A 24,128-nucleotide genomic window follows, 5' to 3' on the forward strand; every position below is an offset into this window, starting at 1 on the left:
CGCGGTTTCGGTTACCCCCTAGGTTAAGTGAAAAACTTCCAAATTCTTTTCCATGATTTTAAAACGCATTTATATGAATTGAATATAGGCTATGAATCCTTCACAGAAAAGTTGACAAACAAGGTTTGCGTGAAGATAGGAGTTACAACAAGTAGAATGGTTAACAATCGATGCGAAATGCTTCGGCGATGAGGGAATCCTTAGTAGGAGGCAAGGCACTGCAACACGTAGCTGTAGTCTCCGGAGAGATCGTCCTGCGAACGAGATCAAGAGGAGAGGAAGGATGATATGTGTGACCCAGTCTTGCCGTTGAGTGTAAGCCAACTTTATTAGTTAATACAAGCACAAACTATACATACGAGTTCGATGCAAAATAATTTACAATAAAAGACATGTATACAAAATAAAGTACGTAAATTGTTAAATAATCGTAGTCGAAGATAAAGACTTGGACGTTAGACGTTATTGCACAGAGGGAAAATACTAAAGGTTTCGCAGATTGGATTTTTAGAACACATCTCATTTGTAAATAGATAATTTCATTTGTTCTCCGCTTTTGTTATTTTGATTGGGGAAATGCAATGTTTTCGTTTGATTTTTTTGGCATTTTCTATTTTAGCAGTGGGAATATTGCTCAAATATTCGTATATTCTGGCTGCATCCGTCTACCAAGCTGTAAGCGTGACCAAAACATATCCAATATCGGTCTGGGCATCCTCCTGTTGTTGTTGGTTGGGTTTAATTGTAGAGATAAAGCGTGAAAAGAGCAGAGGGGTGGAGCATTAAACGCTTTTACTTTGTATACATGGCTTAGGTATCGATTAATACCCGAAAGCTACGTCTTTTAGGAGTGAGTGTGGGGTTAAGCTTATGCCAGGTTGATCAAGGAAAAGATGTAAGCTATATATAAACTTGATCAGCAGATAATTAGGCCTTTTTTTTTCCAATTTCAAGTAAAGATTTAGGTTTTACATACTTTTAAAGCAACCACTTAGTATAACATTTAGTAAAGGGTTTCCGTTGCTGATCAAGTTTATAAAATCTTTTAAATAATTCATAAAAGATAGCTGATTTTCTTTTTAGAACAACTTAACATGATCTTGTATTAATTTAGCCATCGACCTAAATGATGTTGTGGAGTTAAGCAACCAATGTAGCGCTATTATTTATAGGTAACGAAAACTCAATTTGAATTTTGTTTATTTTGTTTTTGTCATATTTTTATTTTGTTGCTTTTTTTAAGATTATATTGCAAATGAGACTCGAAACAAAACAGAAACCATAAGTGTGGTATATATATAGAGATACAGTTATGTGCATGTGGCGTGCATAGTCGTAATAATAATAATAGTCACAGTAATTATAATAATTAACAGGATGCGAACTGGGGATTCTGATTCTACGATTTTAAATGCTCTGCGTGGCCTCGTCTTCGTAAAAACTTGTTCCAGTTTAAAAGCTATACATTGTCAACTATTCGATTTCTGAATTGCGTTTGTACATTTTTGATGTATAGTATATAGTTTTGGGCGTGGAACAGACGAAAGTGACAAGTTATTGTTGGATTGCGAGTTCTTTTTTTTATCTTTTTAGAAGCCAACAATAGCCAATAGGGCACGCTTATAATCGCCGGATGTATCGCCCTAAAAATATAGAATATGCCAAGTTTTAATGTTTTATGCACACAAATGAATTCAACGGGCGGGAAAGGATAATGGCATTCAAATTGGAAAAAGAAAACAACAACAAGAGAAGCCAGCTGGATGATTGATTGTAAATCTTTGATCTAACCACGATTAATGGGAGTTATTGCAGATACGAAATCGAATGCGAGTTAGTTTCTTATTAAACGGGGTGCAAAGTTAAAACCTCTTAAAGGCAAGCACACAAAGAAATGCAAATTGGTAATTACCTTGATCCAGGACTCCAGGCTCTTGCCGTACTTGTTCTGGAATGCCTCCTTGATGTCACCCAGATCGATTTCCGAGCGACTGACGATGATGCGGATCAGCGTCTTGTCCTTGGTGCCCAAACCGGCCATGGAGTCGTGCAGGCGCTCCGAGAAGTAATCGATCTTGGACTTGCAGCACTTGACTGTAGGGTAAATAGCAGTTAGAAACAGTACAAAAGGGATAACTGATTGCGTAACCCACCGATGGCCAGGAAACCCTTCTCCACGGAGCCGCTGAACTCCCGCTTGATGGCCTTCTCGATGTCGTTGCCCGAGAGGTTCTCGTACTCCAGGAAGATCTGGCGCAGCTGCTGGTAGGAGCGGGTGATCAGGATCGAGTTGAAGGTCGACTCGTCGGTGCCCCACTGTCCCTCGCCGGCGTCATGGAGCGCCTGGGCATCGGCAATGGCAGCAGCCTCGTCCACACCCTGGTTCTCATCGCGGTTGCCCTGGACCAGGGAAACGCACAGACGCTTGAAGTGGCCGCTGGTGTCGCCCTTCAGGTCGGACTCCAGGGACTTGCCGAAGCTCTGCTCGTAGAACTGGGCGATCGTCTTGATGCCGTAGTTGGACAGAGTGCAGAGGATCTCGATGATGGCCTCCTCATCGGTGCCCAAGCCCGAGATGGCGTCGTGCAGCTCCTGGGCGTAGAACTGGGGCAGCGGCGTCATCAGCGCCAGGATCACGTCCTCGAACTTGCCGCCCAGCTCGGACTTGAGGTCCGAGATCAGGTCCTTGCCGTAGGCGGTCTTGAACGCCTCGGCGATCTCCAGGCGCTGCACGATGCCGCGACGGGCGAGGATCTCGATGATGGCCTTCTCGTCGGTGCCGAAGCCCTTCATCGCCTTGCGCAGAATGGCCGCATCCTCGACGGGATCGAAGGGATCCGCCGGGTAGACGGTGGGTGTGCACTGCAACAATAAATGCCAAGCAAGTGAGTAATTTGTGTGCAATAGTGAATAAGAGGTTCTATTTTAATGCAAGGCACGTAATCCCAAAAAGGGTGCTACTGAGGTGACTCAACTCTACTCTGCGGAATTTACTTTATACATTGTTATTCGCCTTCTCGGTTTATCTGTGTTTTGCATAATATTTGTTAGGTTTCAAAATTTTCTCATTCTACTTAATTTGTATGACTCTTATCGTATATTTTGTACAAAGCTCTTATCACTCTCTTTTCCTATCAGTCACATTTATATTTGCAAAAGTTATCTAGTATAGAGTATACAATTTGATGAACTTTTAATAGCCCAATTACAGATAATTACTTAGCATCTGGTTGGCAGAGATACTCGGACATACATATGTATGTAGCTGCTGCATTTGGCCTCGAGAGTTTTCAGAGCTTTTTGCATTCTCGCCAACAAAACAATGTTTGGAAATAAACAAAAATAGAGTAGCTGCTAAAATGATTAAAATGAGTGTTCGAACCCCAATCAAAAATCTAATCAGTCAAGTTATATATTCGTAGAGTAATGGAAGTAAGCAATTATAGGTAATCAAATGACTTTGATAAGCCGACAGCTCATCAGAAAAAGGCAGAGCCTTTTTTTCAATCTATTGTAAACTCACCTTGAATGGGTAGTACTCAGCGGAACTCATTTTGATTTGTTTGTTGTGGAAAATCTGTAAGTAGGAAATAAGAAATCTTAATGAATAATAGTTCGGCGAGTGCTAGTTAATCAAACGTGGTAGAAAATCAACCCCCAGGCAAGGTCAACTACAATGTGGCTAATGAACCCGACCTTATTTTTGGGCCCTGCCTGGTGACATCATCAACGTCGTAAAACCCTCGAATTACGCATACGCCCTGTAGCCAGCCTGGCGCTCTGGGCTAAAAACACTTTTCCCATTGATTTTTCCCCCCCGCTTATTTGCCCAGATGTTTTTCTAGTTTTTGTTTCGGCCTAAAGCAAGTTCAACGCACTACCGGCGAAAGTGAAAGTTTCCACTTTTCCGTTGGCAGAAGAAGTCGGAACTACGAAACCGGGTGCGTCTGATAACCAAATGACTTTTGTTTTTTGTTTTTAAGGTATGTTGTTTCGTGATAGACCATACCAAACCCACACGAAATGGCCTTAAAAACGGATGAGCTCATTGCGTTCTGCTTTGGAACACATCGGGCACGGCTCGTTTGTGGCCAAGAGAAAGCTTCAGGGAAAAGCCTTTCCCCACCAACTCCTCTTTTTTCGTTCTTGACCTGGCCTCTTCAGTTGTCAAGTGGAACACTATCTCGGGGGATTCGCCACAAGCCCACATAATCAAAAAAATCAATAGGGCCAAATGACTTAATGATAAATTGATTGGAATTCCGATCGCTCTTGAATTAGTACCGCAACTACAGCGGAAAATATGTTTGCCTTTCTATGCTGCCGCCAAAGTAGAAAGTCAACAAAAGGCAGCTGAAAAAAGGCATTATAAAAGACTTGACGTGGCGACGCCACAATACCTAAGAAAAACCCGAAACAACTACGAACGCCTCTGCAGTCAAGCTATAAACAAACAAAAATGTTTTGGCCAAAGCGGGAACCGGTTCTATATGCATGGGATACAGTCAAAGTCAAGACAATAGTTGTCAAGCCAATTTTATATGTTAGCAATACAGTGCTAAATATCACCAGAAACAAAAACAGAACTTTGTTCTGTGCTAAAAACATTTTTAAGTTTTAAATGCATGGGGTGCATGACAATATTATTTCCACCTCAAATGTTTATGGACAGACATCTGTGTTTGGAATCACCTATATCTAAAAATGTTGTATATTTTGGAAGTGGTTGTGGACTGGAAAACGCAATAGAGATGACGTATCTGATGATGATGTAGATCTATAAATAGCTCTAGCACTATCATGACTTGTGATACATTTGAAATTACAGCACTTAATGATTCACAACATCAGTGACGTCAATTGGAAACTTTGAACACGACTTAAACAATAGAGAGCTACAAAAATCTAGATTTTATAGAAATAGGTATAAAGAGAGCTCTGAAACTGGTACAACTCGTGACTTTGTGTGAACAACTCCATAAACAAAAGCTTTTAGTAACTTCTTGTTGGGACCCTGGCTGACTGTACCTTGAATTGAAGCTCAGAAATGTTTCACAATTATGCCGGGTAATTTAGTAGGTAACAAACCTTGATGAAACACCTAAACTAGTATAATTGCCCGGCCTTAAATGCACTACAACGAGTTATTGAATGCGGAATGTGGTGAGTAATACTGGAAACACTCATTACCAAGATTTACTGTAGTTTAAAGCCTCTATCAGAGCAATTGAAGTTGATTGAATTACTAAATTAAGCAGGGAAATGGGGCACGAGAGACTTTTTGATGGACGCCTTTTCGAAGAATTCAGTTTCTCATCCCCAAGTAAAAAAATAAGAACAGAACGAAACATTTACTTAGGTTTAGTGGGAGATGAATAAAAGTCACACGCGTCTGCGAATGGGGAGAGAAAACGCCAAAAGAGAGGCGTTCTTGATGATGTCATCTTTGGGTTTCGATTTTGTATTTTTTCCTCTGGCTATTCTATTTGAATCGCGTATTCAAAAAACGCAAAGTAAATAGAGAGATTTTGTATCTCGCTCACTCCCATGCTAGATTCTGGAGAATTCTTCTCATGCCGCACCCAGAATTCTGTAAAATGAACTTAGCACCGACCACCTGCGATTGCTTATCACACACTTTCTTTTCACTTTTCTGATTGCTATTGTACTTGACTTTGTGATTTCTGGCACAGCGAAAGTAAACAAAATGTTTTATCTGCAAATTCTTTTAAATTTACCAACGATATTTAGCTTTTTAACGTACAAGTCAGGCGATGCGAACTGCAGGCGATGAGAAAAAATACTATAGCTTTTTGCGCTCACAGCTCCAATTTATACTGGCGCTCTCCCATTGGTAAGAGAGTGGAAGTGAAAAGCCGGTGACTGGGATCCAAGAGAGCCGGAGAGGTTTTTTGGGTGCACGCCGTTTGAGTTGAGTTCTCTGAAAGTAGTCAAAAATGAATTTAAATTCAAAAAGCGGAAGCTTTATTTTGGAAGTTTGATATTGTTGTATCTTCTACGCCTTAAAGAACATCTGAGAATCTAAACAATTGCGAGAGTAATTCGTATGAATCATCGTTATTGGAGGCTGTTGAGACATCAACTGTGACGAAAGCGTAATACGGTATTTCAATATTTGCACAAATATTATGACGACATTGAAACGCATTGAAAGAATTGATAACGCTTTGATTTCAAAAGATAAACTTTGTGATTTATTTAATTTTAAAATAACTATGAAGTAACAATTCAACTGCTCTCCTAAAAAGTTTAATTCTAAAATAATGCCAATACTTACATATTTAATTAAAACCCCGTTTTTGTTAAATGTTACAATTAAACAATAATATATTTGTGTAGTAATTAAATTTAATTATATCAAAGACCCTTGGCAACTCAAAATCACTATAATTCAAAAGCTCATATTGAATATTTTATTTTTCTATCAGCCTAAAACCAATTAGCTTAAACAACATATATCAAAAATCTTATTTGAATAATTTGAATCTCTCTGGTTGGAATTGATTCCAGTGAACTGTCGGCGTGAACTAGTTCGAAAATATATCGATACCACTTCGGGAAATTTTCCCATCTCTAACTGCAGTTGTTTTTTGCTTTTTAGGTTCCTGTTTGTTCTTGTCTTTATGAATCAATTGCTTAGTCCCCCTTATTCGCCTTGAAAAACGCAGACATTCGAAGGCTCCAAAGGCACCAAGTCACCAATTTCCATTGCAATTAGTCACCGGTTGGTAAGTATGTAATATACAGCCAGAAGCGTCTTATTCTCGATCCGGCATCGGCCCCTCCCTTCTTCGGTGTTTGGTGACTTGTTATCTTGCCCACGAATTGAAAGCAGATCCCCCTCCCCAGCAAAAAAAAACCTGCTCCGATCACTTACTCACTCGTTATGGTGTTTATCTACCCAGCAGATAAGGATAAGCGAGTAGCCCGAGTAACCAGAAACCCATAAACAGAATGTGGAAGGCAACCGCCGGTCACCAGATTCAGGCCACCAGTGCCGCCTCCGCGGAGGATGATGACTGGGAGACGGATCCGGACTTTGTGAACGATGTCAGCGAGCAGGAGCAGCGCTGGGGATCAAAGACCATCGACGGTAGCGGTCGTACAGCCGGCGCCATAGAGTGAGTCACTCGGTTTTCATGCGAAAAGCAGTATCAAGTTCATTGTTCCCCTTTTGTAGCATGGACAAACTGCGTGAGGAGACGGAGCGAGCGGATCTGGACAAGAAGAAGCAGTTGCTTAAGGATCAGAACGCAGGATATGGCTACGGCGGAAAGTTTGGCGTGGAGAAGGACCGCATGGATAAGTCAGCCGTAGGTCACGACTACCAGGGCAAAGTTGGCAAGCACGCTTCGCAGAAGGACTACAGCGATGGGTTCGGCGGCAAGTTCGGCGTGCAGGAGGACCGCAGGGACAAGTCAGCCGTGGGCTGGGACCACATCGAGAAGGTGGAGAAGCATGCCTCCCAAAAGGACTACGCCACCGGTTTTGGAGGCAAGTTCGGCGTGCAGTCGGATCGAGTGGACAAATCGGCCGTGGGATGGGATCACGTCGAGAAGGTGGAGAAGCACGAGTCCCAGAAGGGTGAGTTAACTAGAGCCAAACTTGTTAAACTTGTGAAACTTATAACAAAAAAGTTTTTATTAAGACTCAGATAAAAGTTAAAGAATTTATCTCTTAGATGCCTAAATACAGTAAAATTCTTTTCTTCGCATTGTAGATTACTCCAAGGGTTTTGGCGGCAAGTTTGGTGTGCAGGAGGATCGCAAAGACAAGTCAGCCGTGGGTTGGGACCACATTGAGGCCCCGCAAAAGCATGCCAGCCAGGTGGACCACAAGGTCAAGCCCGTGATCGAAGGTGCCAAGCCATCCAATCTGCGGGCCAAGTTTGAGAACCTGGCCAAGAATTCTGAGGAGGAGTCGCGTAAGCGGGCGGAGGAGCAGAAGCGTCTGCGCGAAGCCAAGGACAAGAGGGATCGCGAGGAGGCCGCCAAGAAAACTGTGGCTGAGAACACACCACTTACCTCGACGGACACTCCGCCGCCAAAGGGCAGCCGGGCGGCCATCCAGACAGGTCGCACCGGAGGCATTGGCAACGCCATCAGTGCATTTAACCAAATGCAATCGCCGGTGTCGGAGACTCCACCAGCACGCAAGGAACCCATCGTCATTCCCAAGGCGCAGCCAGTTAAAGTCGAGGCAAAGGAAGAGCCAGCGGCCACTCCAGCTCCTGCAGCTGCACCTGCTCCTGCAGCTGCACCTGCTCCTGCTCCTGTAGTTTCTTCTCCTCCTGAGCCACAACCAGCACCAGTGGCCAAGGTAGTAGCTCCGCCACCGGATGTGGTGCCCCAGATTGAGGTGGAAACCGTGGCTACGCCACCCCGAAGCGATCCGCCATCCCCGGAGCACGAACCAACGCCTCAAGCCCAAGTCCAAGTCCAGCCTGAACCCCAGCCTCAGGCCGATCCCGAGCCAGTTGCCCAAGAGGAGCCGCTGTACCAAAACCAGGCCGAGATTAAGGCTGCTTCGCCGCTGCCACCCACCACGAACGGAGCAGCTTCCGAGGCAGTCGCTCCAAGTGGCGGAGTCACGGCGCCCGAGGAGGCCATCTATGCAAATTCTGATAACTTGGCCGACTACCTGGAGGACACCGGCATCCATGCCGTTGCCCTGTACGACTACCAGGCGGCGGACGACGACGAGATCTCCTTCGATCCGGATGACGTGATCACCCACATCGAGAAGATCGACGACGGCTGGTGGCGGGGATTGTGCAAGAACCGATACGGACTCTTCCCGGCCAACTATGTGCAAGTGGTGGGACAGAATTCCTAAATGCTTCCAATTGAAATTCACGATAGAACAAAATCAAATTGTATTTACATACTAACGAAAACGAGATAATACTGATGTTGGATTGTGCAACCCATTCGCTACTAACCCAAACCATTACGCATGGCCCCTTCCCATCCATTGTTTCCCCTCTTATCCCTCCAAATTATGTGCAACGAACAGCTAGAGTTTTAAATTATTATTGTAATTTGTTATGCTAGCTCTTGAACCAATCGTGGTATTCCATACTTTATATATCATTTACTGCATTTTACATTCTTTGTATTTAACACGTATATTTTTCAAAGAAAATATGCCAAGCTATTTATGTTTCATATAAGCAATTTGTGGGAAAATTTATACAGTGCTCATTTAATATTTTAACGTTGGTTTTGAATATAAATGAGTCAAGTACTTTTGCTCCTTTTAAATTGTTAAAGTCTACGAGTGTTTCCCGCATCGAGCGAGATCCAATGTTGAAGACAGTCACAACAAAAAGTCTGCTCTTTTGATAAAGAAATACATAATAAATAAAGTTAATTAATAACTAATAAAGGGTTGTTTGCCTTGTTAATGAGATCTTTCATAAATTTGATTTTCACGAAATGCATACTAAATCTGCAATTGAAAAAAACTTTAAATAGTACTTTGAGTCAATGGGTTTAATGTTACCAACCATGATGTTCTTGCTCGGAAATATCTTTCATAATCTTTATACATACATATCAAAGTCTCCATAAATCTTTTCAAATTTATTTGTTTATTGTGGTAGATAAGGCTCCACTGTAGGGTAAGTTAGGACCAAACAAAATTTTGCCCATTTTGTAACGTTACTATTGTGGGGTAGGACTGCCAAGGCACTTCTTCAATGGATAGTTTTTCTTATCAGCCGCTTACCAAAGTTGGTTCCATCTGGAAGTACATAAGAAATTACATGAACCCAATTACTGCCATGAATCATACTATGATTTGAACACGGGTTCAACAAAGAAAAAGAACTTTGCATTGTGCTGATTTATCGGTTTAAGAACATAAGTAAAAGTATGGCAGAAGTTGTAAATTTGACCGACACCCGAAAAGAAGCGGCGACTTGATAAGTTGTATCGCGATTATTAGCGACGGATCGCAATCAAAAGATGTGTCAGACGAAATCAAAGTTGGCCGATAAAGTTGATTTATACATTTAATTTCGACTGGAGATTATGATAAAGCGTGCGTGTTCCTAACAACGTAAGGAAAATTAATTTCTTATTGTCCGTTAAACAAGTTACAGAACTAGTAATTTTTACACCCATACCACTAAAAGTAACGGTAGTTTGTGCTTAATGATAAGGGAGAGAGCGAGAGAGAACCAGAGAAAATGGAGAGGTTTTTTAAAACCGGTTTTGGAAATGCCAAGTTTAAATCGTGTATCTTTTGTTTTGAGGGCACTCATCAAATCGTCAACGGATCCTAAGGAATTATCAAAAAATCCCCCGTCAAAAAATCACTTCTCTCTTTCGCCCACGCGCACTCTCGCTCTTTATTTGTTATCAGTACGTGAGAGAGAGAGAGATGTATTTTAAATAAATAGGGGCTGCGTCCAAATGCTATAGTCACTCGATCGCGTTGGCTCAAAGTAGTACCGCAATTTGGCCGATAAGGTAGTGCTTACTTTAAAACAAAAATAGACAGCAAAAATTATATTTGTTCACTTAAATCGGAAAAGAATTGCTCGTAGCTTGCAGAAAAAATTTAATTATCAAATATTAAGCCATTTTTAGTTTTGGTTTATTCTTTTTGGCGCTAAAGTTCAGAATTTTAAAAAGAACTAGTTCATAGGTGTGAACTCGATGGTGTTACCAGAGGCTTAACTTGCTTTCCCCGAGAGGAGTATTTTTTGGTATCGCGTTGCCACTTCGCTCGGAATGAACTCTGAGCCAAAATAAAAGAGCCATTCGACTGAGAAAAATTAATAAACAAAGAGCAGCTCGCGGGCAGAGCAACAATTGCCTGTACGGTCGTCAATTGCCGTTAACTAAGTCAACAATTGACAGCCGAAGACGCAGCATCTTAATTTTTTCCTTGTCTCCTCGCTGCGCCTTCATCGTTTTGTTTCTGCCGTCCAACGTCACCGAATTTGTAAATTGGACGGGAAAATGCATTTATAAGCAGTAATAAGTGCCGTATCGCCGATTCTCTGTGTTCCGAGTGATATAATAAAGGCGAGGGCTTCACTAAATTACACACAGCTGCAAGTAAGCCCATTAACTGCTGGGAAGTGGTGATAACCTAAGTTATCCAACAATTTACATCTTCATCAATATTTCGTGTTTTCACTGAGAGTTCGTGTGTGTGTGTGTTGAGTGCGCGTAAGTGTGCGTGCGCACGCAGGTGTGTGCTAATAACAAAACGTGGTGCTCCCCTCTTTCTTTCTGTCCCCAAAACTCCCCCTTCTTGCTTCTGTCTCGTACCGGCAAGGAGTGTAATTTATAGTTCCTAACTGTAAAAACAATTGTTTGTTGACAAGCGTTTCGCACTTTTAAATCCCCTAACAATGGTTTAGTTTCCCAGACGCAATTTCTTTATGGCTTTATTGCCTGGCACTTTCATAGAAAAGATTTTAAAGAACCCCATGAATCTTAAACGGAAAGCGTATAATTACAGTTAACAAGTCGGGATTGAAAAACAAACGAATTAACGATCTGTTGCTGATAAGTGAACTAAGTGTTTCTCTTCTATTTTCGAATTACTGTTATCTTTTTGCTTAGAATTATTTTCGGTTTTGTTGTCAAGTGTTTTGTTTTGCTAGCTGCAAATTAAATTGAGCGCTGGACTGCGCAAATTGGTACGCAGTTTAAAATATATATTTCCCGAAATAAACACAATTCTTTGTGAAAACAAAAAAAGACAACTTCTGAATATAATTTGGACACCCAATTAGCAAAAGCCCTGAATTTTTTGGCTTTTTTCGCTTATCAATTATAATTTACGGTTCGTGATTAGGTAGGAAAATTATACATAGATGTACACGTAGCTGATTATACGGTTATCGACTTGGGCTTTGTTTTGGGGGCGTGGGTATTGCCGTACAACTGGGTAAACACAGCATGCTGCGTCATACAAATATTATATTCAATGAACTGAACAGTTTCCGTGGATTGGTTATACCTTGGCTAACAAAAAGTTGCACCGATCTTTAGGCCCGATTTAAGCTCCATTAGGTGCGTCTTGATTTGGCCAACTGGGCTACTCTATACTATACACCAGATTAAATGCCACATACAAGTAGACATCGACCGATGCTCTCGGGCTCTTTGTCTTTGCTTTTTCTCCGCTCCGTCCGTCATCAATGAATCGATGTGGAAAGCCTTATAGCAGATATATGTAGCATCAGTGGGGCAGTGGAGCTCAAGGTGAGCCACTTGGCGCTTTTTTCAACAACACATATGTTTTTGAAGAGCTCTTGCCTGCTCAGGCAATCCATACGAAATGCACTTGTAATCGCTTTTTATCAAAAAAGAAAAAAAAAAACAAAATACAACAACTCATAAAGATATGCAAGTTCAAAAGTCTCGTATTTCCGTCGAGCTGTCTTGTTTATAACATGCCATGTCTAAGTGATTATTAAATGCAAATTGGTTTGTACAAAAAATATATCTGGATATTTGTTTCAGTAAATTGGATAAAGGAATTTCAATTACTGGACCGTTGAGCCCATATATATGATTCACACAGCTTTGTTTTATTTCCTCATAAAGCTCTCACATGGCTTAATAATGAATAGAATTCATATTACAGTCGCGTTATCAATTCCGCCGACCAAATGCCTCTCAAACTATTTTGTTATTTATTTTTTGCCACGCACGTTCAGGGAAATCATTAAACGTGTTACTTTGGCTGGATTATGATGAAATTGTCCAAGTACGAAATGGAATATATGCATGCCAAAAGCAATAAAGTTATATGGTGCAGAAATCTCCATTTCATATAGCGCGAAATTCATTTGTTTGTTGTTTGCATTATGATAATGCTAATTGAGTTGGCATCACACAGATGCTCAATTAAATGGAAATTGTGAGAATTATTAGCTAATGGCAGGTGAAACAATCACATAGCAAATACAGATAAACTTAGAACATTTGGTTTCGTGTTGGGGATAGTTTAAAAAGCATGTTGAAATCAAAACGATCCTAATTTCATTTCTCTATTGCAGAATGTCTTCGAATGAGGCCTACCACAGAACCAACGAGCCGGGAGCAGGTGGAGATGGCCCGGGTGAGTCCGCCGGCGGATCTGCCGGAGGTAGTCAGCGGAGCAATCACCTGCACCACCAGCAGATACTCAACGAGACGACTTATCTGAAACCCGCCGCCAAGCAGGCCTACTTCAGCGATGAGAAAGTCCTCATTCCCGATGATGATCGCACAAACGTAAGTCCAACTTACGAAACAGATAAGTTAATCAAGTCTAAACCATTATCTTGCGCCCTGCAGGTGGGTTTCAGCTTTCGCAAGCTGTGGGCCTTCACGGGACCCGGTTTTCTTATGTCCATTGCGTATCTGGATCCCGGCAACATCGAATCCGATATGCAGTCCGGTGCGGCGGCCAAGTACAAGATCTTATGGGTCTTGTTGTGGGCCACCGTCTTGGGATTGCTCATGCAACGCTTGGCTGCAAGGTGAGTGGGTCTCCGAGTTCCTCAAATAGTTTAAAATGAAAACCATCATCTCCCCTGCAGGCTGGGTGTGGTCACAGGCCTGCATCTGGCCGAGATGTGCTACAGACAGTACAAGCGTCTGCCGCGTTGGATCCTCTGGATAATGATTGAGATAGCCATCATCGGGTCCGACATGCAGGAGGTTATTGGCACGGCCATTGCCATTTACCTGCTGTCTAATAAAGTGTAAGTATAGCAAATGCCCATAATGTATGAATACCCCGTACTCATGCGGTGCTTCCCCTAATTGTTTTTGCAGAGTGCCTTTGTATGGCGGCGTGTTGATCACCATTGTAGACACGTTCACGTTCCTGTTTCTGGACAAATACGGTCTACGCAAGCTGGAGTTCCTATTCGGTACCCTCATCACAATAATGGCGATCTCTTTCGGCTATGAGGTAGGTCTTACTTTAATGCAAAAAGCCCCCAATTTCAAGTGACTTATTTATTATTGGAAGCAGCCCCAAAAACTGAGAAAAGTTCCCCTAGCTTAACGATAATAAAGTAGTCAGGGGAATAAATTAGCAGACGTGAGCGCAAATATATAGTATTTAAACAATTGTGCAAAGCGTAATGGAAAAAAATTCTACCGAAGCATTTTTACGCCTCGTCTAAAGTAAATTTGCAAACTTCCATTTCGCAGGGGCGTTTTCCCAATATCACCACTTCACCGAAGCGAACCCTAAAACAAACCTCATTTACTTTTATATTTACTACAGTTTCGTGTTTATAGACCAGATAATAACTAATTGTACTTGAGCTGTCTGCCCCAGTGGGAGACACGGATGATTAGATAAGCTGCACTTGCACATTTCGAGGGGGTTTCTGGGTACTTCATCTGTCGCTTCCCGAGCACATGATGCTGCCGGATATGACAAACACTGCTATAGGGGATAAATAATGCGAGGCGATATCAGTGCGGTTACACAATGCAGAATTTTTACAAATATCCATAGTTTTTTTCACTGATAAGGCATTGTAAACCCTTCAGATTTTAGGGACTTTCTCAGAAAGTGTACAACGATTTAAAGAACAAAACAAAATAGCTTCGGGGACTTACATTTTTTTATCCCCAACAATGAAAAAACAAATTATTTGCCTAACTGACATGTGTTGTTTTCTTGTTATTAGTACATTGTGTCAGCACCCAATCAAGGGGAAGTTCTCGAGGGGATGTTTGTGCCCTGGTGCTCTGACTGCAATTCTAATGTATTGCTGCAGGCTGTGGGTGTGGTAGGTGCTGTCATCATGCCCCACAATCTCTATCTGCACTCGGCCTTGGTTAAGGTAAGAACTCGTTGAACTGAATATTTCAAGATTACTAAGTTTGTTTCCACAGTCCCGAGATATAGATCGTCGCCAGCCCAAGAAAGTGAGCGAAGCGAATTTTTACTTCTTCATAGAAGCCTCGGTGGCTTTGTTTGTCTCCTTTATTATAAATCTGTTTGTGGTGGCAGTGTTTGCCCATGGCATGTATGGCAAAACGAACAAGGATGTTGTAAGTAGACGATCTTAAGAATCTTAAACTATCATAATACTAATGATAACTATACTTTACCTACAAGCTTGATGTGTGCGTCAATAAGTCAATGTACGATGATGCAAAAATGTCGTTTGTGGACAACCAAAACGGAACTGCCATCATCGATGCGGATCTTTATAAGGGCGGCCTCTTTCTCGGCTGCACCTTTGGTGCCGTCGCCATGTACATTTGGGGCGTGGGCATCCTGGCTGCGGGTCAGAGCTCCACGATGACGGGCACCTATGCGGGCCAGTTCTCCATGGAGGGATTCCTGAACCTGCAATGGCCCCGCTGGTGTCGCGTGCTGGTCACGCGCTGCATTGCCATCATTCCCACCTTCTGCCTGGCCATGTTCAGCAAGATGGAGGATCTGACCAGCATGAACGACATCCTGAACGCTGTGATGTCGCTCCAGCTGCCATTCGCTGCCATTCCCACCATCGCATTCACCTCATGTGCAGCCATAATGGGCGAGTTCGTCAATGGACTGTGAGTGTTGTTGATTCGTTTAATTGGTTCCCGTGCAGCATTTAATTTACTGTATTCGCAGGGGCAACAAAATCGTTTCCATTCTGCTGACCATTGTGGTGATTGGCGTTAATATATACTTTGTGGTGGTGCAGGTGGAGGCCATGGAAATTAAGGGCGGCCTGCTGGCTCTAGTCTGTGAGTACAAAGTGGTTTCTATTGCTTTGAGCAGCTCATAATGGTTTCTTTCTTTCCTTTTAATTGCAGGCATATTTGCCATTCTGTACATACTGTTTAACCTATACCTTGTGATACACATGGCCGCCTGCATGGGCAACCAGCGTCTGATGAACAGCCGAGTAAGTATTTCGTTGCCGCTAGTTGGGCTTAGTGAATCAAAAATTTGGTGGACGTTTTGACACATTTCAAAGCATCGCAGATACCGCCGCCAATGGGTTGACTTTATCAATTTACGTGACTGACCACATATGGTTCTCGGGGGCTTTGGGGACTTATGGCCACTTCATCTAAAGGTATTCAAGGTATTCTCTCTTTACAGTGGGTGCAGCGCTTCGTGTTGCCAAGCCAGAACAGCTTTTCGATAAAGAACGCCAACTCCACGTATGCCAGGTATGTTCCGGATTTGATTCACCCAGCCACAACACCACCATGCACAGCACACTTAAATGCACAAACTCTCGCGATCCTTCATTTTCTTCCTTAGTAGTTACTTTTATTTAAAACCTATAGCTTCAGTCTTACTTTCTACCTGCACTGCTCTTCAACCGAATTGGCTTTACTTCTTTTAATTATTTTCCCACCCTCTATATCCATCCGTAAGCTCTCTATCTCTGCTTCTAACTACTAATCTACATTTGGTTACGATCTCTTAACCGAAACTAAACACCCAAATCGTATCTTGCTATGCTCTCTTCTCTCGATTCTTCACAGTGATGTAACCTTAGTTGTAGGCGAATCAGCTACTAACACGGTGAAAGGTCTCGATACCGTCTCGGAGAAAGTGCCTAACTGAATCATCCCGGTGAATCATTCAGGCCAGACTCCCCCACACACACCCTTGTGATATTAACACTAAATCACACGCTTAACACTACTAACAAGTACCTAGTGGGGTTCTAAGCAACCCTTTGAGTTTATAAGGCATGTCTTTAGGGGAACTACGTTTGTACATAGAAAGCATTTACCCATCAACGATGGGGTCCTATAGATAGTAAGCGTGTCTCTGGTAAGTCTCCACTGAATGCTTTATCGAGCAGGCGGTATTATGTGCTCATAAGGCTTTGGCGCTTAGCATGTTAAATAAAGTTGCAGTTATCACTAAGTATTACTCGAAAAGTCTTTCAATTTATTGGTAATTGGTATTTGGCCATAAGTGCCAACAGCAGCCTTTCTAGAAGCCGATGATTGGAATCAAAAGGACTTACTACAAAATATCGGAATTTCTTAAGACAATATAAGTACAATTTAAGCTTTAGTTAATGATAAGATTCCTTAGATTATTTTAAGTGTTATGTTTGGTAACGGGCATTAAGGCACTCTGGGCGTGGCTCATTTATCATCACTCACTCAAATATTTCAAAACAAAAAAATGTGTGTCTAATTTTCAAATAATTTTGTATCATGACATTTCTCTTTTATTATATGTACTTGGAAACCCTGTACTCTGTATATGTGTCTGTGTGTTTCACCACTGTCCCTCTATCCGTACTCTCTTGTACACCATAAACCCTACTCTTATACTCGGTGCCTACTACACGACTGGATTGATTGATGTTTTCCGTTTCCCATTCATTTGTGGCTAATTGAAATGTGCCAAACAAATACACACAAAAACAACTACAACAAAAACAACCAACTATTTTAAATTGACCCACACAAAAACGAATTTAAATTTAAACACACATGCACAACGATCTCAAAATTGTATATTACTCGTATGTGGAAATGGATTTTTTGGCATTGATACAAACAAATTGAAATTATTTTCCGAAACCTTTTATCGAATTTATTCAAAATTGATTTCTGAAGAATGGCACAAAATATGCAAAATTTTAATGCAACATAAGGAAAGGCAGATCGAAAACAAGACTAATTGATGTTAACGAATTTCGATCGATTAGAGAACGCGTGCCATGACCATTGAAATCATTAAGAGTGTACCAAAATAAAAATCCATTTTTGTTCCACTTGACTTTAAATACCATGGCCAAAATGAGCCGCGCCAAAAATAGTGCTGGTCAAAACTGATTTTCTTTCTTTGCTGGGGGCGCCTCATCAACCTGAACTACTGCCACTTCAATTCTGGATCGGATTCTGCCTCTAATGTACATAGCGAGCTGACACTAAACGATAATGGAACCGCGACAAACTCCATTCAGAATCCAAATCCGAATCTCACCCAACGAAGCCAACTAAGATAGTCATAAGTCAACATCCTCAGCGTTCTTATCTCAATTGTAAAATTTGATTTAATTTAGTGTAATGTTGTAAAGAATTTATGGTCCTTAGAACCTGCACTATAAGTATTTCTCTTTAGCTATTCTTTATAGTTTATTTATTAGACGAATTGTACGTACTTTTGTTCTGAACACATTTTGTTGATATTAGAAGCTTTGTATAAATCATCATGTAGACTTTGTATGTACATTATGTAGACATATTTATTAACTCTAGAAATAAATGAATTTCGCAAAACTTTCCACTCTGTTTTCCAGGCAATAAAAATTCCTATTTCGTTTTTGTGTTTGCTGGTGGTTTTTTACTTTGTTTGCTTAAAACTTGTTTGTTTACGTGTGAACTTTAGTGTTTTTTTAATTTCCTGGTGTTTTTATATCTGTATGCTTTGGCTATCTTTGTATGTGACTTAAATATTAGTTTGCTCTGGGTAAACTCTTTTGATTTATTTTTTATCTTTATTGTGCTTAGAAAATGTTGGTAGTTACTATGTTGTTTAGGGAAGCTTTTTTGGTGTTTATGACTTTGATATGGATCATTAAATTAAACGGGCATTAACCAAATATAAATATATAAATATGTATATTGATAATATATACTAGAGATAAAACTTTTTAAGAAAAATTTATGAAGCCAAAAATATTTAAAGGCATATAAAGGCTTTTTTTCAGTTCGAATGAATGAAATGAATAAATAAATTTTAAATATATTTCAAAAACATGAAAAAAACCTTTAACATTTAGTATCTATTTTATGAAGATCTATAATTTAAACAATTTTAATATTCGTATACACTACTAACTAAATAATTTATATTCGTAAATTAATTAATTGATTAAGAAAAATAAGAAATAAAATTCTTTAAAAAACTAGAGGCAACCATCAATTTGCAATCTATTAAATAATATATAATGACAAATCTGTTTTATATAATAGTATTTAAAAATTTTGATCCGGAGTAAATATATTATTTTTAATATTTTTACCATATTAGCTAATATTATTATTGGATATTCCCATACCTCAACAATTTTTTTGTTTATTTTTCTTATAATAACTTGAGTGCAACGAAATTTATGTAAGGCTACTCTTTTTCCGTTTGCACTAAAAACTTTGATCTCCTCCTCCTCCTCTTCCTCTGCCCCTACTTTCATATTAATATTTATTTTTTTTATTGATTTGACGAGAGATCCGCACTGAAACCAATCTCACTTCCACCGTGCATCAACCATTATCCATCATTCATTTATGAAATATCCCCCTAATTCTGCTTGCAGGATCGCCACTAGTGCCGAGAACGAGGTGGAGGGCTTGGATGGTGAGGATGCGTAGCCATTACTGTGCTGCACTGATTCCGATGGCAGTGAGGAGGTTTGTTTCAACAACAGCAACAACAACGAGATTGGCTGCCCGAGCAGCAATCTGGAGGGAACTGGAGGGCAGCACGTCGTCCTTAGCTAGCGGTGGCATTCAAATTGGCTCCGTGAACGCCGTCGCCGTAACAAACCACTCGACAACAGACACAATGTGGCAGAATTCTCCATCGCCAGGTCAAAATTCTATTCGGTTTTGGCTGGCTGGGAATGGATTGGCGTCCGTTGTTGCTTCGGGTATTCTTTTTAAGGGGTCCTCCGAGAGGACCTGGGATCAGTGTAACACAATAACAAAATTCTAATTTATATGCATACCAAAAATGGGTAATGAACACTACTGACAGATAAGCGCAGAGAGACAAAAGCAAAATCCATGAGATCGGCAAAAGTATCCCTAACCGAAAGCACTTTTAATTAAAGCAATTAGTTGTAAAGTCTATTAATATTAAGGCTGTGAAATTAACTGAGCGTATATCGAACCACATCAATTGTCTTATCGTGTGTAAATTTGCCTGTAAAAATTTTATCATTTTGTGTCTATTGATTGAATGTGTATCAGTAATTATCTATCAAGTGTTTTAGAAAAGGAAACTTTGTACTTTGTATTTAGTTTTTATTACTGTTTACCCTAAGAACTCCTTAAAAGCTGCACTTTATAACAGAAACAAAAGGTCCAGAGGAGTCCATTTTCTCCTAGCTAGCTACATATGAATATTTTAAAAATTGTTGTGTACCAAAATCGCTGAAATAAAAAATTTGTATTGTATTAAGAAACAACTTTACAAAAGTTCATTCAAGAAAGATGTTTGGGTATTTAAACTAAATCTACTTAACTGGCCTTACGTCAATATATATAATTAGCTTGGTCCATTGAAATTTTTTTGCATACCAAGTGCTTAATTGTATTTACGATCGACAATTGACCGGCTAGTTTGACCGACTAATTAACTGAAAGTTAGAATTATAGCACCGAGCGGATAATGATAAAGTATTGGGTGTTAGGTGTGGGTTGATTTATTTTAAATCTATTCACTTAAGTAATTCTTAATTGATTTGCAAACGTAACTGGTAATTGGTAGCTCTTGTTTTATGGACTATAAAAGCGCAGAGTTAGTCGCTAGCCGATTCATTTGTTAGCTGACACCCAAGTTGAATCAAAATGAGGTTAACTTTATTCGTTTGCTGCTTCTGGACTGCACTCGTTACGGGACAACTACGTAAGTCAAAGGATATTCCATTGGTACCCTCTTTTTAGTAGAGCAATTTGTAGCTCCTGAGATTGAAAAATGTAAAGCTGGCGATTCCATCTGCGTTGCGGAAACGCTGACCCAGATTATACGATTCTCTCCAAAGGGTTTGGAGTCCATTGGATTAATCGCTCTGGATTCCATTGCATTTGACAATGTGGTCATTAGTCGGATAAAACCAGATAGCCCAGCCACATTGGATCTGAAATTTCATAACCTAACCATGAAGGGACTTTCGGATGCAACAGTGGCGGAGGCAAAGGGATTTGAAGCGGATTTGCCCCGAGTCCTGGAGATAAGTGGTTGGGTCCCATTTCTAAAATTTGATGGATATTATGAGATGCATGGTAGTCTGCTTACTATACCAATTCAAGGACAAGGACAGGCTCAGGTGGAAATCAAAGATTGCCTCTATCGCTGCAAAGCAAGGGCACTGAAACAAATTCGAGCTGACGGCAAACAATATGCTGATGTCGACAAAGTAAAGTGCTTGCTGGATGTTCAAGGGTAAGAAATAATCTTTTTCTTATTCTCACTTGATATCGAGTGCCAATTCTCCATCAGCCTCCATCTCAACTTTGAGAATCTTTTTGATAATCCTGAGTTGAGCGAAGCTATTAACGGTGTGGCCAACACCAAGTGGCGGGAAATTTGGCAAACCCTTCGAAAGGGTGTCACCTCAGCAGTGGATCGAATCCTGGCAACGGTTCTTAAGCGAGTGGCTGATAAGTTTGCATATGAGGACTTCTACCGAGATTAAAGGCTTAAAATTGTTCCTTTAAATTTTTTTTTTTTTTTTTTTTTTATAAATAAATAAATTATTTTTTTTCAAGAATAAAAGATTTTTAAAACAATTTTTTATTTGAGTATTTCGGATATTTTATGTACGCACATCCTTTTTGTCTTGATTCACAGTAATTATGTACATTAAGCCTGCCAATCTGTTGAAAAGGACCCTGATTTATTGGCTCTATAGCGAGTTATTAACCGGATGAAGCTAATATTAAATAAATCATTTGGTTTAAACTGTTTGTCATCAAAACAACGCAGTTTAATTTTTATATGCATCGTACTCGTTGCTCACCTGATCACAGCTACACGTTCGCGTAAGTCATTTACATAATTGAGTTTAGTATGTTTGTTCTTCTAACCGATTCTAATAAAGAAAGGTTTCACTACCAGGACGATCAATGCAGTTTGGTTTATAGGTAATGGGTTTGGATCTCGAAGGAATCTTGGTGTATTTAAAACCAACATTTACGGAAACTTAACCCTCTAAGCCCCAAGAGTGCCTTGAGGCACTCATTTCACATGCGTTATTGTGGAAAGTGGCATTAGAGGGTTAACAATTCGGAATGTAATAAAAAACTGATTTGTTATCCTTTTAAAATTCGATTCTTTAAGCCCTTTAAATCGTGTAACATTCACTTGATTTCAGTGCTCTGAGCTCACTGTTTTTATCGATTTAAAAAAATAAGGTCTTATTCAGGTGTGGTGAAAGCTTAGAAACCTGAAGCTTTTCAATCTAGCTCTCTGCTGTAGTGCTAATATATTATAAATTAATAAATTATTTTATTGCATCACTGAACAAAATTCAATAATAAATAAAGAATATAAAATTTGTTGCATATTCATATTAATCATTACCCCTACTACTTTCTAGTAATAATAATAGTTTTAAATAATTTACGAATTACAATCGGTAAATTAAAAAAAAAAAAAGTTACAAAGGCCAAACTATAGTACACATGTTTTACTTTTACTTTAGTGTATAATGGGCTAATAAATACATTAATATAACTAGGGTCTTTTTTTCTCAGTGAGTATATAGCAACTTGTTATGATAATGGCACCTAGTTAGATTTCCTTATAAATGTTCCGCCATAACAACAAATCTGTTTTGATCACCGAGTAGTTTCTATTGGCTATGCAAGTGCTTCGGTTAACTGAGAGCTCCGCCGTAATCTGTTGGGGTCTAAAAAATCATTTGTCTGTGAGATGCGGTTCCTGGCTTACTTGTTTATTGGACTTCAGCTAATTGTTGGACTTCAGTGTCAAAAATTGCGTAGGTGTTACAATGGAAATATCCTTATAAAAAGTGGTAAATAAACATCTTGAATTGCAGCTGCCAAAGTGAAGAAATGCCATTATGGCGATGGCAAATGCCTTGTGGAGTCGGCCAATGCCGTGTTGCGAAACTATCCAAAGGGCATTCCTGAGGTCAATCTAAAGCCCTTCAATGTACTTCCTGTTCGGGATTGGCTGCTGGTCAACGATTCCCAGGTGGGCGGTGCCTGGTACTTCTTTAAACTGATCAACCAGATCAACTACGGCTTTGAGAACACGACCATCACCGAGATAAAGGGCTTTGATCGCGATCCCACCGCCAGCAGGATCGAGATCCACGGAAGGATTCCTCGGTTGGTCTACAAGGGTAACTATGTGGCCAAGGGTCGGATGCTCTGGTTCATTGATATTGACGCACACGGAACCTCCGAGTCGGATTTCCTGAATTTCCGCTTCGATCTCTCGTTGAAAGTGCGAATCGAGTACAGGAACAACAAGCGATACATGAAGATTTATGAGCTGGTCCCAAATCTAAGGCTAGATCGGTAAGTTCTATGGAAAGTTAAATGGTGGTTTAAGCTCACCTATATAGCTCACTTATTAAATGTTTGTTAGCTTAAGTTATTTAGTTTTATATTTAAATGTAGATATTCTTTTTATGTTTTGCTTCAATAGATGGATAATGTGGATGGATGACTTCTTTCCGGATAACTACGACCTGACTATAGCGATCAACAATCTGTTCAATCGAAACTGGGTGGAGTTCTGGAACGAACTGGAGCCGGGTATCCTGCGTCTGTTTGAAACTGTATTTTTAAGCCTCTTCGAGGACCTTTTTGAAACGGTGCCTTACGATGATCTGTTTCTATCTGATGAAGACTCTAAATAAAGTTAAGCTTGTTAGTGATAGTGTTTGCTTATAAAAAACAACAATAACAATAAGAAAAACTCACAAATTTATAGTATACGACTACAACTTAAAACTACGTAAATGATATGAAAACTGGTTATCAATTTGTGCACATTCCTACCAGGTTTATTGGCCTTAGTAAACTGATTGAGAATAAGAGAGCGATACTTGATCTAAAGCGTAAATCTATTAGCCAATCAACTGTTGCTGCCAACACAATTTCATACACACTATGGAGAGTTATCAAGAAAGATTTGGGATAATCCTGATGTAAATAAACATTTTGAAATGTAAAATGTAATCAGAGCGATTCTAAGCAAAAAGCTAATTTGTTTCTCAAATATGTCATATAAAGAATGAATATTGATTAGAAAATATTCCCAAATAGCGGTTTTAGTCTTCAAGAATTTAATAAAATGAAAGGTTGACGGAGAGCAGCTAAAATTCTCAACACAAAATCTAAACTTTCCTTAAAGTATTCTGTGGCCTTGGCAAGTATCATGTCTAATTATGT

At 40.1% G+C, this 24,128-nt stretch overlaps 5 protein-coding genes across 12 annotated transcripts; 4 read left to right on the forward strand and 1 right to left on the reverse strand.

Annotated features, from left to right (window-relative positions):
• Window positions 1-43: 43 nt before the first annotated feature.
• LOC108098521 (annexin B9) lies at window positions 44-5,823 on the reverse strand. 4 transcript variants are annotated; one of them, XM_017201493.1, is made up of 5 exons: window positions 5,765-5,823; window positions 3,524-3,577; window positions 2,154-2,862; window positions 1,913-2,094; window positions 44-254 (listed from the first exon to the last, which is right to left on the reverse strand). In XM_017201493.1, the coding sequence occupies exons 2-5, from the start codon at window positions 3,551-3,553 to the stop codon at window positions 201-203; spliced, it is 975 nt and encodes a 324-aa protein (XP_017056982.1). In that variant the 5' UTR covers window positions 3,554-3,577; window positions 5,765-5,823; the 3' UTR covers window positions 44-200. The 4 variants fall into 4 exon arrangements, with proteins under 4 accessions (XP_017056982.1, XP_017056981.1, XP_017056980.1 ...); XM_017201492.2 differs by lacking the exon at window positions 44-254 and adding an exon at window positions 310-719; XM_017201491.2 differs by lacking the exon at window positions 44-254 and adding an exon at window positions 1,585-1,643.
• Window positions 5,824-6,580: 757 nt separating this feature from the next.
• On the forward strand, window positions 6,581-9,177 carry LOC108098519 (hematopoietic lineage cell-specific protein). 2 transcript variants are annotated; one of them, XM_017201489.2, is made up of 4 exons: window positions 6,581-6,749; window positions 6,927-7,142; window positions 7,202-7,605; window positions 7,742-9,177. In XM_017201489.2, the coding sequence occupies exons 2-4, from the start codon at window positions 6,976-6,978 to the stop codon at window positions 8,854-8,856; spliced, it is 1,686 nt and encodes a 561-aa protein (XP_017056978.1). In that variant the 5' UTR covers window positions 6,581-6,749; window positions 6,927-6,975; the 3' UTR covers window positions 8,857-9,177. The 2 variants fall into 2 exon arrangements, with proteins under 2 accessions (XP_017056978.1, XP_017056977.1); XM_017201488.2 differs by having other exon boundaries at window positions 6,930-7,142.
• Window positions 9,178-10,743: 1,566 nt separating this feature from the next.
• LOC108098518 (protein Malvolio) lies at window positions 10,744-20,167 on the forward strand. 4 transcript variants are annotated; one of them, XM_017201484.1, is made up of 12 exons: window positions 10,744-11,090; window positions 13,049-13,265; window positions 13,329-13,513; window positions 13,574-13,738; window positions 13,812-13,950; window positions 14,684-14,839; window positions 14,892-15,050; window positions 15,118-15,563; window positions 15,625-15,740; window positions 15,810-15,901; window positions 16,102-16,172; window positions 16,494-16,890. In XM_017201484.1, the coding sequence occupies exons 2-12, from the start codon at window positions 13,050-13,052 to the stop codon at window positions 16,573-16,575; spliced, it is 1,827 nt and encodes a 608-aa protein (XP_017056973.1). In that variant the 5' UTR covers window positions 10,744-11,090; window position 13,049; the 3' UTR covers window positions 16,576-16,890. The 4 variants fall into 4 exon arrangements, with proteins under 4 accessions (XP_017056973.1, XP_017056974.1, XP_017056972.1 ...); XM_017201485.1 differs by lacking the exon at window positions 16,494-16,890 and adding an exon at window positions 19,295-20,167 and having other exon boundaries at window positions 10,745-11,090; XM_017201483.1 differs by lacking the exon at window positions 16,494-16,890 and adding an exon at window positions 17,896-18,260 and having other exon boundaries at window positions 10,745-11,090.
• Window positions 20,168-20,509: 342 nt separating this feature from the next.
• LOC108098522 lies at window positions 20,510-21,821 on the forward strand. The gene is made up of 3 exons (XM_017201496.2): window positions 20,510-20,607; window positions 20,661-21,144; window positions 21,202-21,821. The coding sequence occupies exons 1-3, from the start codon at window positions 20,550-20,552 to the stop codon at window positions 21,395-21,397; spliced, it is 738 nt and encodes a 245-aa protein (XP_017056985.1). The 5' UTR covers window positions 20,510-20,549; the 3' UTR covers window positions 21,398-21,821.
• Window positions 21,822-22,565: 744 nt separating this feature from the next.
• LOC108098469 (protein takeout) lies at window positions 22,566-24,072 on the forward strand. The gene is made up of 3 exons (XM_017201377.1): window positions 22,566-22,702; window positions 22,763-23,249; window positions 23,380-24,072. Exons 1-3 carry the CDS (start codon window positions 22,636-22,638, stop codon window positions 23,591-23,593), a joined length of 768 nt encoding a protein of 255 aa, XP_017056866.1. The 5' UTR covers window positions 22,566-22,635; the 3' UTR covers window positions 23,594-24,072.
• Window positions 24,073-24,128: the final 56 nt, after the last annotated feature.

Source organism: Drosophila ficusphila, unplaced genomic scaffold (assembly GCF_018152265.1).
Source record: "Drosophila ficusphila isolate 14025-0441.05 unplaced genomic scaffold, ASM1815226v1 contig_791, whole genome shotgun sequence".
NCBI lineage: Eukaryota > Metazoa > Arthropoda > Insecta > Diptera > Drosophilidae > Drosophila > Drosophila ficusphila.

Excerpts from the sequence above, each read along its gene's own strand:
- LOC108098521 (XM_017201493.1), bottom strand. The coding sequence starts at position 3,553 with ATGAGTTCCGCTGAGTACTACCCATTCAAG. Across the intron at positions 2,095-2,153 it reads GAAGGGTTTCCTGGCCATCG|TCAAGTGCTGCAAGTCCAAG; the intron begins GTGGGTTACGCA and ends TTTACCCTACAG. Across the intron at positions 255-1,912 it reads GCCTGGAGTCCTGGATCAAG|GACGATCTCTCCGGAGACTA; the intron begins GTAATTACCAAT and ends TCTCGTTCGCAG.
- LOC108098519 (XM_017201489.2), top strand. The coding sequence starts at position 6,976 with ATGTGGAAGGCAACCGCCGGTCACCAGATTCAGGCCACCAGTGCCGCC. Across the intron at positions 7,143-7,201 it reads CGTACAGCCGGCGCCATAGA|CATGGACAAACTGCGTGAGG; the intron begins GTGAGTCACTCG and ends CCCCTTTTGTAG. Across the intron at positions 7,606-7,741 it reads GAAGCACGAGTCCCAGAAGG|ATTACTCCAAGGGTTTTGGC; the intron begins GTGAGTTAACTA and ends TTCGCATTGTAG.
- LOC108098518 (XM_017201483.1), top strand. The coding sequence starts at position 13,050 with ATGTCTTCGAATGAGGCCTACCACAGAACCAACGAGCCGGGAGCAGGT. Across the intron at positions 13,514-13,573 it reads ATGCAACGCTTGGCTGCAAG|GCTGGGTGTGGTCACAGGCC; the intron begins GTGAGTGGGTCT and ends TCTCCCCTGCAG. Across the intron at positions 16,173-17,895 it reads GCCAACTCCACGTATGCCAG|CGAGCTGACACTAAACGATA; the intron begins GTATGTTCCGGA and ends TAATGTACATAG.
- LOC108098522 (XM_017201496.2), top strand. The coding sequence starts at position 20,550 with ATGAGGTTAACTTTATTCGTTTGCTGCTTCTGGACTGCACTCGTTACG. Across the intron at positions 20,608-20,660 it reads ACTCGTTACGGGACAACTAC|CTCCTGAGATTGAAAAATGT; the intron begins GTAAGTCAAAGG and ends AGCAATTTGTAG. Across the intron at positions 21,145-21,201 it reads TGCTTGCTGGATGTTCAAGG|CCTCCATCTCAACTTTGAGA; the intron begins GTAAGAAATAAT and ends ATTCTCCATCAG.
- LOC108098469 (XM_017201377.1), top strand. The coding sequence starts at position 22,636 with ATGCGGTTCCTGGCTTACTTGTTTATTGGACTTCAGCTAATTGTTGGA. Across the intron at positions 22,703-22,762 it reads ACTTCAGTGTCAAAAATTGC|CTGCCAAAGTGAAGAAATGC; the intron begins GTAGGTGTTACA and ends CTTGAATTGCAG. Across the intron at positions 23,250-23,379 it reads CCAAATCTAAGGCTAGATCG|ATGGATAATGTGGATGGATG; the intron begins GTAAGTTCTATG and ends TTGCTTCAATAG.